Source organism: Cherax quadricarinatus, chromosome 13 (assembly GCF_038502225.1).
Source record: "Cherax quadricarinatus isolate ZL_2023a chromosome 13, ASM3850222v1, whole genome shotgun sequence".
NCBI lineage: Eukaryota > Metazoa > Arthropoda > Malacostraca > Decapoda > Parastacidae > Cherax > Cherax quadricarinatus.
Window position 1 is genome coordinate 13,232,625 of NC_091304.1, and position 16,254 is coordinate 13,248,878.

General features: G+C 49.0%; 1 protein-coding gene across 2 annotated transcripts in view; it reads left to right on the plus strand.

Moving 5' to 3' along the window:
• Nucleotides 1-16,254, plus strand: part of LOC128688629 (endothelin-converting enzyme homolog) — a 542,574-nt gene that overhangs the window by 469,199 nt on the left and 57,121 nt on the right. For both annotated transcript variants that reach the window (XM_053776540.2, XM_053776541.2), the window contains exons 4-5: nt 2,573-2,800; nt 7,852-7,935. In XM_053776540.2, coding sequence (XP_053632515.2) covers nt 2,573-2,800; nt 7,852-7,935 — 312 coding nt within the window. The remainder of the gene's footprint in view (nt 1-2,572; nt 2,801-7,851; nt 7,936-16,254) is intronic.

Sequence of the window (16,254 nt, forward strand, 5' to 3'; positions counted from 1 at the left end):
TTCACCGCTCCACCCCTTTATAAATTAAGATTATTAAGTGCCTTTTTCTGTGTCCTCTGGCCACATTTTTTTTTTTCCAGTTTTCTGGCACTTATTTTGATTGGAGAGATTGGTTGTATACTGTTGCTGTCGGGTTACATAGTGTCTCTGCTCCTCTCAGCTCCCGTGGAGATGTGTTATCTGGCTCCACTGTTATTACATAGAACTCAATTAATACTTTCTTTACTTATTTTTGTTGTGTTGATGCTGTCTAGTACCTTTTGGTATGGTATCAGTGTCCTCTGGTAACTTTCCACTTTGTTCTGTGAAAACCTCTATGAATCTTTTGCTACGTTCTTCGTATACCTCTGTCATTCTTTGTCAGTTTCTATTCTTTCTTAAGCATTATTACAACCAAGGAATCCAAAGGCCTGTTATCCTGGGTGTAAAGAGAGCAAAATAAACACAGCAGAAAAACTTTTGACTTGTATTATCCTTCACCAAGTAAGAACAGAATCATGTACATTACATACACTATGTACAACAATAGGTATTAATGCACTCCTCGGTAAGCAAGGCAGAGTAGAAGCCACTAGAGAGCAGACCGTGCTTCAACCAGCTCTAGAATGGGAATGACAAGGGCAGACAGGTGTGTGGTACCCACAACACCTCTGCGATTGCCAAAACCATCTTCTCATTGGCTGGAACCTGGGTACTGATTGAACGACGGGGCCCCATCGTTAACCCTTAGCACCTGGTTCGCTGGTTGGGGGAGATAGCCTTTCTTTCAGTGAGGGTGTGTACATGCGTCGAATAAAGGTTACGTACTCTTTGCATGCCACAAGCATTATCACTCGCTCTGTTTTATTTTCTTGTGTAGTTGTTGAGTAACTTCGGTTCTGTTTTGGCCATTGACTTTGATGAATTTAAAACTGCCTTTCAGCTTTCCTTCTTATTCTTGAGTGTTCGTTTCTGTCTCTCCTGCTTGATTCCCAGTTGTCTCTAGTTTGAGTTGGTCTGTGTTTCTTCCACGTCATCTTGCTCCTTCCTTGGGCCACTCTGCTTTCATCTTTTCTTCATGTTTGATACAAATTTTTACTCACCCTCTTGCAGCTCTGATTTTATCACCTCCATCGTCTCCTATTCAGTTTTTTCTTCTAGTTCTCGTTTCCATCGCACTTCTCTTGGAAAGTTACTTATTTTATCACAGCCCCTTTTTGTGGTCTTTTTTTCCTTCTCACTTCGTACATATCCTTCTCAATCGCATTTCCATCAAGATACTCACAACATAATACCACATGATCGCCGCTGCTGAGTAGTTCTCCAGAAGATTTTTTTTTAGCTATGATTCAACCATTTTGTGTCATAAGCAGATCGAGTCTTGCTGGCTTGTCTCCTCCCCCCATTCTTGCTCTATCCCTCTATCCCTCTATCCCCCACTATTTCATATCTCTGGACATAACAGCACCTGCTGTATAGTCTCTGCAATGATCTTTTTCCAGGATCCACAGTTCCTCTAATCTGCAGAGGTTTCTGATCAGTGCTACTCCTCCTCCATTCTTTCCATTCCTTTTCCAAATATTTAGTGACCCTCTGGGAATATTCCATCTGACATCGTCTCTATAATAGCTATAATATCAGGGTTTTCCTCTGCTACTCTTTCTTTCGTGACCTTACGTTTGTTGGTGACACTATCTAGGTTGGGTGACTCTCACTACGCTACAAATTATGTAGACGACACAAAGGCATCTCCTTGGTGACACTCAGTCCTTACATTGCAATTATATGCCGGGTTGCATGCAACCACTCAACTGCAACCACTCTTGCCCTCATATTAAATTTTTTTCTGCCACTCGTTTTCTCTTAGACAAGATTATTAAATTTTCAAGTTTCTTGAAGCTTAAGGTTTGCTAGGATGAATACCGCGTTATTCTAGTTGTAATATCAGCTGGTATAACCCTTGATGAACTTATATATTATCTATAAACTGGTATTATCCAATGACAGGTTGAACCATGACCTCAGGGTTCTTGGTCGACAACACACTGTTGAACCATGATCTCTGGAGTTTTTAGTCAACAACAGCCTTATTATCCTTGACAGGATTTATCCCACAGTTTCTCAACCTTACAAATAATACAGTATTGTGCACCATCATTATTCCATGCCACACCTCTCGTAGTCAGTTTATCTCACTAATCAATCTGTCTTAGCTGAACCTAGCACCGGACTAAGGCGTTTAGGCTATGTTAGGTTATTTTGAACCTCATACCACGCTGTAAGGTTTACTTTGTTAGATTAGGTTGCACCTAGCAACATACTAGGATGTTTGGGCTATGTTATATTAGGCTACACCTAGCAACATGCTGGAAATCTAGGCTGTTACATTAGGTTGCACCTAGCAATACCCTAGGATGTTTAGGCTATGTTAAATTATATTAAACTTAGCACCACACTGAAAGGTTTAAACTATATTACGATTAGGTTGAACCTAGCATCGAATTAAGATAGTTTATAGGCTCGAGCCTCCGTGCGCTAAGCGCCTTTAGCTAGGCTTCTAAACATATAGTAAATACTACTCTCCTTCTTGCAGATAAGCTGCAGGACGTGCCAGTGCCACGGCCGGAGGTGTGCACCACACCGGAGTGCCTGAGGGCGGCGTCCCGCCTGCTGGACCGTATGGACCGGTCCATCTCCCCCTGCAGTGACTTCTACCACTTCGCCTGTGGCAACTACCTGCACGAGAATGTGGTTCCTGACGACGCCCTCTACCGCTCGTCCATGCAGGAGATGCAGGAGGATGTGCTTGTTATTATTAAGAGTGAGTCTAGTGGTATGTGTGCGTGTGTGTGTACTCACCTATTTGTGGTTGCAGGGGGTCGATTCACAGCTCCTGGCCCCACCTCGCTGCTGGTCGCTACTAGGTTTGCTCTCTCCCTGCTCCATGAGCTTTATGGTACCTGTTCTTAAAACTATGTATAGATCCTGCCTCCACTACATTACTCTCCAGATTGTTCCACTTCCTGACAACTCTATGACTGAAGAAATACTTCCTAATATCCCTGTGACTCATCCGAGTTTTCGACTTCGAGTTGTGACCCCTTGTTGCTGTGTTCCATCTCTAATACATTCTGTCCCTATCCATCTTGTCATTTCTCCCAGTATCTTATACGTCGTTATCATGTCCTCCCTATCCCTCCTGTCCTTCATTGTCGTTATGTTGAGTTCCCTTAACCTCTCCTCGTAGGACATACACCTCAGCTCCGGCTCAAGTTGTTTGTAGGATTGTATAGCCCAGTGGGCTAGAGCGTCGTGGATTTTTGCTCGCCATGAGGTGGCCTAGAACAACACGAGTTCAATCCTCCAGCTAGTCGCAGTGTTGTTATTGATTAAATACCACTTGTACGGTGGGAGACGGCCGACTTGTTAAAATATATATATATATATATATATATATATATATATATATATATATATATATATATATATATATATATATATATATATATATATATATATATATATATATGTCGTACCGAATAGGCAGAACTTGCCATCTTCGCTTAAATAGCAACGCTCATCTTGCCATATAGGACAAGTGAAAATTTGTGTATGCAATAATTTCGCCAAAATCATTCTGAAACTAACGAAAAAAATATATTTCACTGTGTTTGTTTAGTGTTAAATTTCTGTAAACAAATCTAAAATATGTCTAGTTGGGTTAGGCTAAAATAAATTGTTCTTGTTATAATAAGGTTAGGTAAGTTTTCTAAGTTCCTTTTGGTGCAAAATTATAAATTTTTACATCAACATTAATGAAAAAAATATATCTTTAAACGTATAAGAGAAAATTTTAGAAAAGACTTAATTTTAAATGAGTTCTTGCTAATTGGCCAGTTTTACATATTCGGCACGACATATATATATATATATATATATATATATATATATATATATATATATATATATATATATATATATATATATATATATATATATATATATATATATATATATATATATATATATATATATAGTGTGTGTGCGTGTGTGTGCGTGTGTGTGTGTGTGTGTGTACGCACAATTAAATACGTGGAGGGTAACGTGGTATGGCAGTAAATTGTCAGGAAGTGGGTCACTGGCAGACACTTGTAATTAGTGAAGAGTAAGAGTGTATGTTGTAAACAACAGTGACCACGTGACCACTCTTAAATATTAAAAACTACGCAGCACGTAGGTAGAGCCGGATGGTATCAAGTAGACAGACATACAGGAAGGCATGCAAGTAGACTGGTATGTAAACAAGCAGGAAGGTTAGCAGACATATGCTGGATGGCAGGTTGGTCGGAAGATTCGTAGAGACTGGAAAAAGAAATTAGGGGGACCTGACGGCCATGTCAACTGCAGTGCTACCAGACTAGTCTCCCGTCCAGTGCTACCAGACTAGTCTCCCGTCCAGTGCTACCAGACTAGTCTCCCGTCCAGTGCTACCAGACTACTGTCTCGTCCAGTGCTACCAGACTACTGCCTCGTCCAGTGCTACCAGACTACTGTCTCGTCCAGTGCTACCAGACTACTGTCTCATCCAGTGCTACCAGACTACTGTCTCGTCCAGTGCTACCAGACTACTGTGTCGTCCAGTGCTACCAGACTACTGTCTAGTCCAGTGCTACCAGACTACTGTCTCGTCCAGTGCTACCAGACTACTGTCTCGTCCAGTGCTACCAGACTACCGTCTCGTCCAGTGCTACCAGACTACTGGCTCGTCCAGTGCTACCAGACTACCGTCTCGTCCAGTGCTACCAGACTACTGTCTCGTCCAGTGCTACCAGACTACTGTCTCGTCCAGTGCTACCAGACTACTGTCTCGTCCAGTGCTACCAGACTACTGTCTCGTCCAGTGCTACCAGACTACTCTCATTACGTGCTACCAGAATATCATAGTGCTGCTGGACTCTCTCTCTCTCTCTCTCTCTCTCTCTCTCTCTCTCTCTCTCTCCATGCAGACAGACACACCAAGCAACAACAATAACAATATAGAAATAAGATACAGGATAGTGTGGAAATGTTGAAAGAGTTGGAGAGAGTGTTAACCCACACATCCCTGGAGATGTCAGTAAGGGTGGCACTCTGCAGGGAAAGGCGGAGCAACACCGACCTAAGGGAAACCTGGTGCCAGCAGGTGCCACAGAGCCATCTTGCACGCACACTTGACACCTTCAAGCAGGAATATCTTGTTATGAAACTCCGTGGCAGGGAGTTTAAGACAAATGTGTTAAGAGAACTTATGAGTGAGGACTGTGGGAGATGGTAACGCCTTCACTAAGGTGGTAGTTAGTGTCAAGGCAATTCAGGTCTTCCAGAATGAGTTAAGTGCGTATGATACGCATTCCAAGGTTCATGCTAACACTGGGTGGACGGTGTAGAGCGTTTCTTCTACTTTAATAACCTGGTATTAACTCTCTGATCATAGTAGATGTTTTCCCATCAAACTGGTACTGAGCAGTCTGTAGACAGCCTCCTTGCATATTCCAAAATCATTTGCTATTGGCCTTTTTCCAGGCAATCCCATTGTACCACCACCACCGCCACCGCCACCACCACCGCCACCGCCACCGCCACCGCCACCACCACCACCACCACCACCACCGCCACCACCACCACCACCACCACCACCACCGCCACCACCACCATCACCACCACCACCACTACCACCACTACCACCGCCGCCATCGCCATCACCACCACAATCGCCACCACCACCATCATCACCACCATCACCACCACCACCACCACCACCACCACCACCACCACCAACACCACCACCGCCACCACCACCACCACCACCACCACCACCACCACCACCACCACCACCGCCACCACCACCGCCACCACCGCCACCACCACCACCACCACCACCACCACCACCACCACCACCACCACCACCACCATCACCACCACCACCATCACCACCACCACCATCACCACCACCGCCACCACCACCACCACCACCACCATCACCACCACCACCACCACCACCACCACCACCACCACCACCGCCACCGCCACCACCACCGCCACCACCACCACCACCACCACTACCACCACAACCTCCACCATCACCACCACAATAACATCCCGACATAATCATACATAACAGTGTCAACACATTCTCCTACATTAGCTCACTCATGCGAGTCCGTCATTGACGCTGTTGTCAACACAATAACAGTGTCACAAAACACCACCATTCCCAAAAGTTGGTTCGTGTTCCAGCAAATATTGAGAGAGAGAGAGAGAGAGAGAGAGAGAGAGAGAGAGAGAGAGAGAGGGGGGGGGGACATGGTAGTAATGGGAGTCCATTGCAACAAGAGATCTGGCTGGCCACACTGAAGTCATTAGCCTAGAAGAATTATCTAATATCTACACTGAGAACTATCTACTATTATCTATGTGGTTGAGTCAAGCATAGCAAAGCACAAGGTTCTCTCCCAATCCTCTCCTCCCTCCAGCTACTGCCGGCATCATACAAGAAAATTATAACATATCTCATTGTAGTTCTTGAATAAACAATGATGAGAAAAGACAGGAGTAGACGGACCTCGAGGAGTACCATTGTCTATTCTGCATCTACCTTTGCTATTCCACTGCCACTCACAGAATTTTTTCTACCACTGCTTCTGATTCTAGATAGACCAGTTCCATCACTAGTTCTATTCCTAGATAAACTAATTCTCCTAGATGTTATAGGTGGTCGTAATCATCTGGAGAATGTTAGATGCAGTGAACACTGTGTTGAGTCCCAACTTGTGTTTGTATATCCCGAACTTAACCTTTGGTGCTCTACTCTGTGCACTCAGGTATGGTGCTCTACTCTGTGCACTCTCCTATTGAGTGAGTTGCTATGTGTGTGTGTGTGTGTGTGTGTGAGAGAGAGAGAGAGAGAGAGAGAGAGAGAGAGAGAGAGAGAGAGAGAGAGAGAGATTTACCATTTACTAAACTCGTAATGTCCTCCAAGTACGTCATGAGTTTTAAGGACCTAGAACTACTATTCCCTTACCTCGGATCAAACCTGATAAACTCCCACTCCTCAGGCTCTCTATGACCCTATGGGTGTAGTGCTTTTTTATGTACTTAATAATAATTATAATAAAATAATACCAATAATAATTAAAATAATGAAAATAATAATTACAACAATAATAATAAAAATATTGTGAGTTACAGGTTCCATCAAGTTGGGTGACAATATATGATTTAAAATTTAAAATGAGTTTTGCAACAGAGTTTTATGTGCAAATTATAATGACTTTTTGAGGGAGTGGATTATTGTGTTGTGTTGTAGGGCATTTCATTGTGCTGTATTGCATTGTATTGTGCCGTATTGCATTGTACTGTGCTGTATTGCATTGTATTGCACTGCATTGTGCTGTAGTATACGGCTTTACAATAGAGGAAGATAGTGAAACATGACAGGTGTCTCCCGTAGACTTTACCACTGCTGCTGCTGCTGCTGTTGCTGCTGTTTACTCATTATGCAGTTGGTTTTTAGGTTGGCTGGGCTACAACCCAACCTAACTAATCTAACCTAACTTAGAAAACTTAAAAAAATATTTATAGTGAGAGATTATTGCAAACACGGGAGTATTATTCTACGTGTAATTATCACCAAGGTTGATGGAGCCTCTAAACCAAATATTGACCATTGATAATAATAATAATAATAATAATAATAATAATAATAATAATAATAATAATAATAATAATAATAATAATAATAAAGTAATAATAATGATAATGCAATAATAATAATAATTATTATAGTACAACAGTAAGTAATACTAATAATATTATATACTCGTGGGATGACAGAGATGCTGGACTTGCCTCACGGAGACAACGACACAGACGCCTTCGGTAAAGCCAAGAGACTCTACCACTCCTGCATGAACACCAGTAAGTACTCGACACTCTTCTATACTCATATGAAGAGATAAACCCTCGTGGGCCGTGCAGCAGAAGCTACTGCCGTAGGCCCTAACCACCTTCCCCTGAAGGCGAGATATTTCCCCAGACACACACAGGCAACCAGGCTATAACAGGACTGTCAGGTGTCTTGCTGTGTTTGGACAGGGCTTGCTGGCTTTGGCTTATAAAACAACGATTATATATTTCTTGGAGATTAGATGACATTAATTTACGCCTACATATTGCAGGCTGGGTAGGACTGAGATGTGTTGCAATGCCACAAGTACACCATGGGCACATTATGTTGCTATATTGCTCCAACAAACACAAGTATTTAATATCTTTCTCAATCACAAAACCAAAATAAATCTTTCAATGCATATTTTTTGTTAGACATTATCTATTATTATCCCTGATCAGCTTGCCTGACCTGCAGCGACTGTAACACAGGACACACACCTGCAATTTGCTGCTATACTGTTCTATATTAGTTACACAGAGGGAACAATGTTTAGTTGTGCTCCCGCTGTTATGTTATACCACACTGGATGTCTCTCTTGAGTGGGTTGATGAAATGTGTCAGTCTGAGCTGGTAGACTACAGTAGTGTCAGTCTGAGCTGGTAGACTACAGTAGTGTCAGTCTGAGCTGGGAGACTACAGTAGTGTCAGTCTTAGCTGGGAGACTACAGTAGTGTCAATTTTAGCTGGGAGACTACAGTAGTGTCAGTCTGAGCTGGGAGACTACAGTAGTGTCAATCTTAGCTGGGAGACTACAGTAGTGTCAGTCTGAGCTGGGAGACTACAGTAGTGTCAGTCTGAGCTGGGAGACTACAGTAGTGTCAGTCTGAGCTGGAAGACTTTAGTAGTGTCAGTCTGATCTGGGAGACTACAGTAGTGTCAGTCTGAGCTGGGAGACTACAGTAGTGCCAGTCTGAGCTGGGAGACTACAGTAGTGTCAGTCTTAGCTTGGAGACTACGGTAGTGTCAGTCTGAGCTGGGAGACTACAGTAGTGTCAGTCTGAGCTGGGAGACTACAGTAGTGTCAATCTTAGCTGGGAGATTACAGTAGTGTCAGTCTGGGCTGGGAGACTACAGTAGTGTCAATCTTAGCTGGGAGACTACGGTAGTGTCAGTCTGAGCTGGAAGACTTTAGTAGTGTCAGTCTTAGCTGGGAGACTACAGTAGTGTCAGTCTGAGCTGGGAGACTACAGTAGTGTCAGGCTGAGCTGGGAGACTACAGTAGCGTCAGTCTGAGCTGGGAGACTACAGTAGTGTCAGTCTGAGCTGGGAGACTACAGTAGTGTCAGTCTGAGCTGGGAGACTACAGTAGTGTCGGTCTGAGCTGGGAGACTACAGTAGTGTCAGCCTTAGCTGGGAGACTACAGTAGTGTCAGTCTGAGCTGGGAGACTACAGTAGCGTCAGTATGAGCTGGGAGACTACAGTATCGTCAGTCTGAGCTGGGAGACTACAGTAGTGTCAGTCTGAGCTGGGAGACTACGGTAGTGTCAGTCTGAGCTGGGAGACTACAGTAGTGTCAGTCTGAGCTGGGAGACTACAGTAGTGTCAGTCTGAGCTGGGAGACTACAGTAGTGTCAGTCTTAGCTGGGAGACTACAGTAGTGTCAGTCTGAGCTGGGAGACTACAGTAGTGTCATTCTGAGCTGGGAGACTACAGTAGTGTCAGTCTGAGCTGGGAGACTACAGTAGTGTCAGTCTGAGCTGGGAGACTACAGTAGTGTCAGGCTGAACTGGGAGACTACAGTAGTGTCAGGCTGAGCTGTGAGACTACAGTAGTGTCAGTCTGAGCTGGGAGACTACAGTAGTGTCAGTCTGAGCTGGGAGACTACAGTACCGTCAGTCTGAGCTGGGAGACTACAGTAGTGTCAGTCTGAGCTGGGAGACTACAGTACCGTCAGTCTGAGCTGGGAGACTACAGTAGTGTCAGTCTGAGCTGGGAGACTACAGTACCGTCAGTCTGAGCTGGGAGACTACAGTACCGTCAGTCTGAGCTGGGAGACTACAGTACCGTCAGTCTGAGCTGGGAGACTACAGTAGGAGGAAGATATCGTCCAGGGGTCATCAACTATGGCAGCTTCAAAGGCTTCCTTCCACTGGCACTGCAAACACTGTTATGTGGTGCCACGGTGACATGATTGTTAGGCAGTGATCACCATACTTGTAACAGTGATCACCATACTTGTAACAGTGATCACCATACTTGTAATAGTTATCACCATACTTGTAACAGTGATCACAACACTTGTTGCAGTGATCACCATACTTGTAGCAGTGATCACCATACTTGTAGCAGTGATCACAACACTTGTTGCAGTGATCACTATACTAGTAGCAGTGATCACCACACTTGTAGCAGTGATCACCACACTTGTAGCAGTGATCACCATACTTGTAGCAGTGAACACCATACTTGTAGCAGTGATCACCACACTTGTAGCAGTGATCACCATACTTGTAGCAGTGATCACCATACTTGTAGCAGTGATCACCATACTTGTAGCAGTGATCACCATACTTGTAACAGTGATCACCACACTTGTTGCAGTGATCACCATACTTGTAGCAGTGATCATCATACTTGTAGCAGTGATCACCATACTTGTAGCAGTGATCACCATACTTGTAGCAGTGATCACCATACTTGTAGCAGTGATCACCATACATGTAGCAGTGATCACCATACTTGTAACAGTGATCACCATACTTGTAGCAGTGATCACCATACTTGTAGCAGTGATCACCATACTTGTAACAGTGATCACCATACTTGTAGCAGTGATCACCATACTTGTAGCAGTGATCACCATACTTGTAGCAGTGATCACCATACTTGTAACAGTGATCACCATACTTGTAGCAGTGATCATCATACTTGTAGCAGTGATCACCATACTTGTAGCAGTGATCACCATACTTGTAGCACTGATCACCATACTTGTAGCAGTGATCACCATACTTGTAGCAGTGATCACCATACTTGTAGCAGTGATCACCATACTTGTAGCAGTGATCACCATACTTGTAGCAGTGATCACCATACTTGTAGCAGTGATCACCATACTTGTAGCAGTGATCACCATACTTGTAGCAGTGATCACCACACTTGCAGCAGTGACCACTGCAACAAGTATTGCAGTCATCACTGATCCAATTACTGCAACAAGTGTTGCAGTGATTGGAAGTGTAGCTTCAGAATACAGCTGTATAATACAGCTGCAGAATACAGCTTCAGGCCAAAGTTCTGAATGAATTTCTTTATTGATGAGATTTGTTTCAAAATACAACAATACTTACGAAAGAGAGAGAGAGAGAGAGAGAGAGAGAGAGAGAGAGAGAGAGAGAGAGAGAGAGAGAGAGAGAGAGAGAGAGAGAGAGACAGACAGAGACAGAGACAGAGACAGAGAGAGAGAGAGACAGAGAGAGACAGAGAGAGACAGAGAGAGAGAGAGACAGAGAGAGAGAGAGAGAGAGACAGACAGAGAGAGAGAAGAGAGAGAGAGAGAGAGAGAGAGAGAGAGAGAGAGAGAGAGAGAGACAGAGAGAGAGAGAGACAGAGAGAGAGACAGAGAGAGAGAGACAGAGAGAGAGAGACAGACAGAGAGAGGGGGAGAAGAGAGAGAGAGAGAGAGAGAGAGAGAGAGAGAGAGAGAGAGAGACAGAGAGAGAGAGAGACAGAGAGAGAGAGAGAGAGAGAGAGAGAGAGAGAGAGAGAGAGAGAGACAGACAGACAGACAGAGAGAGAGAGACTGTCTGTCTGTTTGTCTGTGCGATTTAGTGATACCTAATTAAGAAATTTAATTAAAAATATCAAATAATGTGACGGAATCAGACACCAGAGTACCACCAACACCACCAGAGCACCACCAACACCACCAGAGTACCACCAACACCACCAGAGTACCACCAACACCACCAGAGTACCACCAACACCACCGCAGGTACCACCAGCACCGCGAGTACCACCAGCACCACCAGAGTACCACCAGCACCACCAGAGTACCACCAGCACCACCAGAGTACCACCAGAACCACCAGAGTACCACCAGCACCACCAGAGTACCACCAGCACCACCAGCACCGCCACGAGTACCACCAACACCACCAGGCACCACCACACCGCCAGGTACCACCACACCACCAGGTGCCACCAACACCGCAGTACCACCAAGCACCGCAGGGTGCCAGCAACACCGCCAGGTACCGCCAAGCACCGCAGTACCACCACCGCACCACAGAGTACCCAGCACCGCCAGGCGCCACCAGCACCGCAGTGCCACCAGCCACCGCAGGCACACCAAGCACCGCAGAGTGCCACCAGCACCGCAGGTACCAGCACCGCAGGTGCCACCAGCACCGCAGGTACCACCAACACCGCAGAGTACCACCAGCACCGCAGATGCCACCAGCACCGCCAGTACCACCAGCACCACCAGGGGCACCACCAGCACCACCAGGCGCAACAGCACCGCCCAGTACCACCAGCACCACAGGTAATACCAGCGCCACCAGGTACCACCAGCACCACCAGGTACCACCAGAACCACCGAGTACCAGCACCGCAGGTACCACCAGCACCGCAGAGTACCGCAAACACCGCAGGTACCACCAACACCACTGGGTACAGCCACGCACCAGATACCACCACACCACAGGTCCACCAGCACCACCAGGTACCACCACATGCAGCACCAAACACCACCGATGCCACCAGCACCGCAGGTGCCACCAGCACCGCAGCACCACCAAGCACCACCAAAGTACCACCAGCACCGCGAGTACCACCAGCACCACCAGAGTGCCACCACACCGCCAGAGTGCCACCAGCACCGCAGGTACCACCAGCACAGCCAGAGTACCACCAGCACCACCAGTACCACCACACCACGAGGCACCACCAACCAGCACCGCAGGCACCACCACACCGCAGGTACCACCAGCACCGCCAGGTACCACCAGCACCACAGGTACCACCAGCACCACCAGGTACCACCAGAACCACCAGATAACACCAGCACCGCCAGAGCCACCAGCACCACCCAGGTGCCACCAGCACCACCGATGCCACCAACACCGCCAGGTACCACCACACCACCGAGTACCACCAAGCACCACCAGAGTACCACACCACAGTACCACCAACACCACAGGTACCACCAGCACCGCTGAGTACCTGCCACCGCCACCAGAGTACCACCAACATCACAGGTACCACCAACACCACTAGGTACCACCAGCACCGCTAGAGTACCACCAAGCACTACTGAGTACCACCAGCACCACTGAGGGTACCACCAGCACCACCAGTACCACCAGCACCGCAGTACCACCAAGCAACAGCAGGTGCCACCAACACCAACAGTACCACCAGCACACCGAGTACCACCAACACCACTGAGTGCCACCAACACTACTGATACCACCAGCACCGCGAGTGCCACCAAGCACCACTATAGTACCACCAACACCACCAGGTACCACCACACCACTGAGTACCACCAACACCACTGAGTACCACCAACACACTGATACCACCAGCACCGCAGAGTACCTCCAGCACCGCCAGGTACCACCAACACCGCAGGTACCACCAACACCACAGGTACCACTAACACCACTGGGATACCACCAACACCATCAGGTACCACCAGCACCACTGAGGGGTACCACCAGCACCACTGAGTGCCACCAGCACCGCCAGTGCCACCAGCACCGCTGAGTGCCACCAGCCACACCGCAGTGCCACTACACCGCAGTACCACCAGCCACTAGAGTGCCACCAACACCACCAGAATACCACCAGCACCGCAGGTGCCACCAACACCACTGAGTACCCACCAACACCGCCAGGTACCACCCAACACCACTGAGGTACCACCCAACACCGCAGAGTACCACCAGCACCGCAGGTACCACCAACGCCACTGATGGGGCCACCACAGCACCGAGGTACCACCAGCACCACAGATACCACCAATGCCATAGGGGTGCCACCAGCACCACTGGGAGGGTACCACCAGCACCACAGGATACCACCAAGCACCGCGAGTACCACCAGCACCGCAGAGTACCACCAATACCGCAGGTACCACCAGCACCACTGAGTACCGCAAGCACCACCAGGTACCACCAAGCACCGCAGAGTACCACCAGCACCACTAGGATACCGCAGCACCGCAGGTGCCACCAAGCACCGCAGGTACCACCAAGCACCGCAGGTACCACCAACACCGCCAGGTACCACCAACACCGCCAGGTACCACCAACGCCACGCAGGTACCACCAGCACCACAGGTACCCACCAAGCACCGCAGGTACCACCAACACCACAGGTACCACCACACCACTGGGGTACCGCCAACACCACCAGAGTACCACAGCACCGCAGGTACCACCAAGCACCGCAGGTACCACCAACACCACCAGAGTACCACCAACACCGCAGGTACCCACCACACCACCAGGATACCACCAACACCACCAGGTACCGCCAAGCACCACCAGATACCACCAATACCGCCGAGGTGCCACCACACCACCCAGGTGCCACCAGCACCACCAGGGTACCACCAACCACCGCAGGTGCCACCAGCACCACTAGAGTGCCACCAGCACCACAGAGTGCCAACACACCGAGGTACCACCAACACCACCAGGTACCACCAGCACCACTAGGGGTACCACCAGCACCACGAGTACCACCAGCACCACCAGGTGCCACCAGCACCGCAGGTACCACAAGCACCACCGGTGCCACCAGCACCGCTGGAGTGCCACCAGCACCGCGAGACCACCAGCACCGCAGGGTACCACCAGCACCGCAGGGTACCACCAGCACCACGAGGTGCCACCACACCGCAGGTACAGCACCGCAGGTACCACCAGCACCGCTGAGGGGTACCACCAGCACCGCTGAAATACCACCAACACCGCAGGTACCACCAGCACCACCCGAGTACCACCACACCACATAGGTACCACCAACACCGCTGGGGTGCCCACCAACACCGCCAGTACCACCAGCACCGCAGGGTACCACCACGCACCGAGTACCACCAGCACCACTAGGGTACCACCAGCACCACTGAGGGGTACCACCAACGCACCGAGTACCACACACCGAGTGCCACCAAGCACCGCCAGGTGCCACCACCCCGCAGTACCACCACACCACTAGGTACCACCAGCACCAAGGGTACCAAACACCACCAGAGTGCCACCACACCACCCGCAGATACCACCAACACCGCGAGTACCACCAACACCACTGGAGTACCACCAACGCCACCGAGTGCCACCCAGCACCACAGTACCACCAACACCACTGGAGGGTACCACCAACACCACCAGGTACCACCACACCACTAGAGTACCACCAACGCACGCAGGGGTACCACCAGCACCACCAGGTACCACCAGCCACCGCAGATGCCACCACGCAGCAGGTACCACCGCACCATGAGGTACCGCCAGCACCGCTGGGGTACCACCAGCACCGCAGGTACCACCACGCCACCAGGTGCCACCAAGCACCACCAGAGTACCAGCACCGCCACTGCCGACCACAACGCACTGTGTACCAGCACCGCAGTGCCACCAACACCGCAGGTACCACCAGCACCGCAGGAGTGCCACCAGCACCGCAGGTGCCACCAGCACCACTGGGTACCACCAGCACCAGAGGTACCAACAGCACCGCAGGTACCACCAGCACCACTGAGGTACCACCAAGCACCGCAGGTGCCACCAGCACCGCAGGTACCACCAAGCACACCGCCCAGTACCACCAGCACCGCAGGTGCCACCAACACCACTGGGGTCCACCAACACCGCCAGGTACCACCAGCACCGAGTGCCACCAACACCGCAGGTACCACCAACACCGCTGAGTGCCACCAGCACCACTGGGGTACCACCAACACCGCAGGTACCACCACCACACCGCAGGTACCACCAACACCGCAGGTGCCGCCAGGCACCGCGAGTACCACCAACACCGCTGGGAGCCACCAAGCCACCAGAGTACCACCAGCACCGCAGGTGCCACCAGCACCGCAGGGTACCACCAACACCACCAGGTACCACCAACACCACTGAGTGCCACCAGCACCACCAGGTACCACACCACCAGTACCAACACCACTGGTACCACCAGCACCGCAGTGCCACCAGCACCGCCAGGTACCAGCACCGCGAGGTACCACCAGCCACCGCAGGGTACCAGCACCACCGAGTGCCACCAGCACCGCAGGTACCACCAGCACCGCAGGGTGCCACCAGCACCGCAGGTA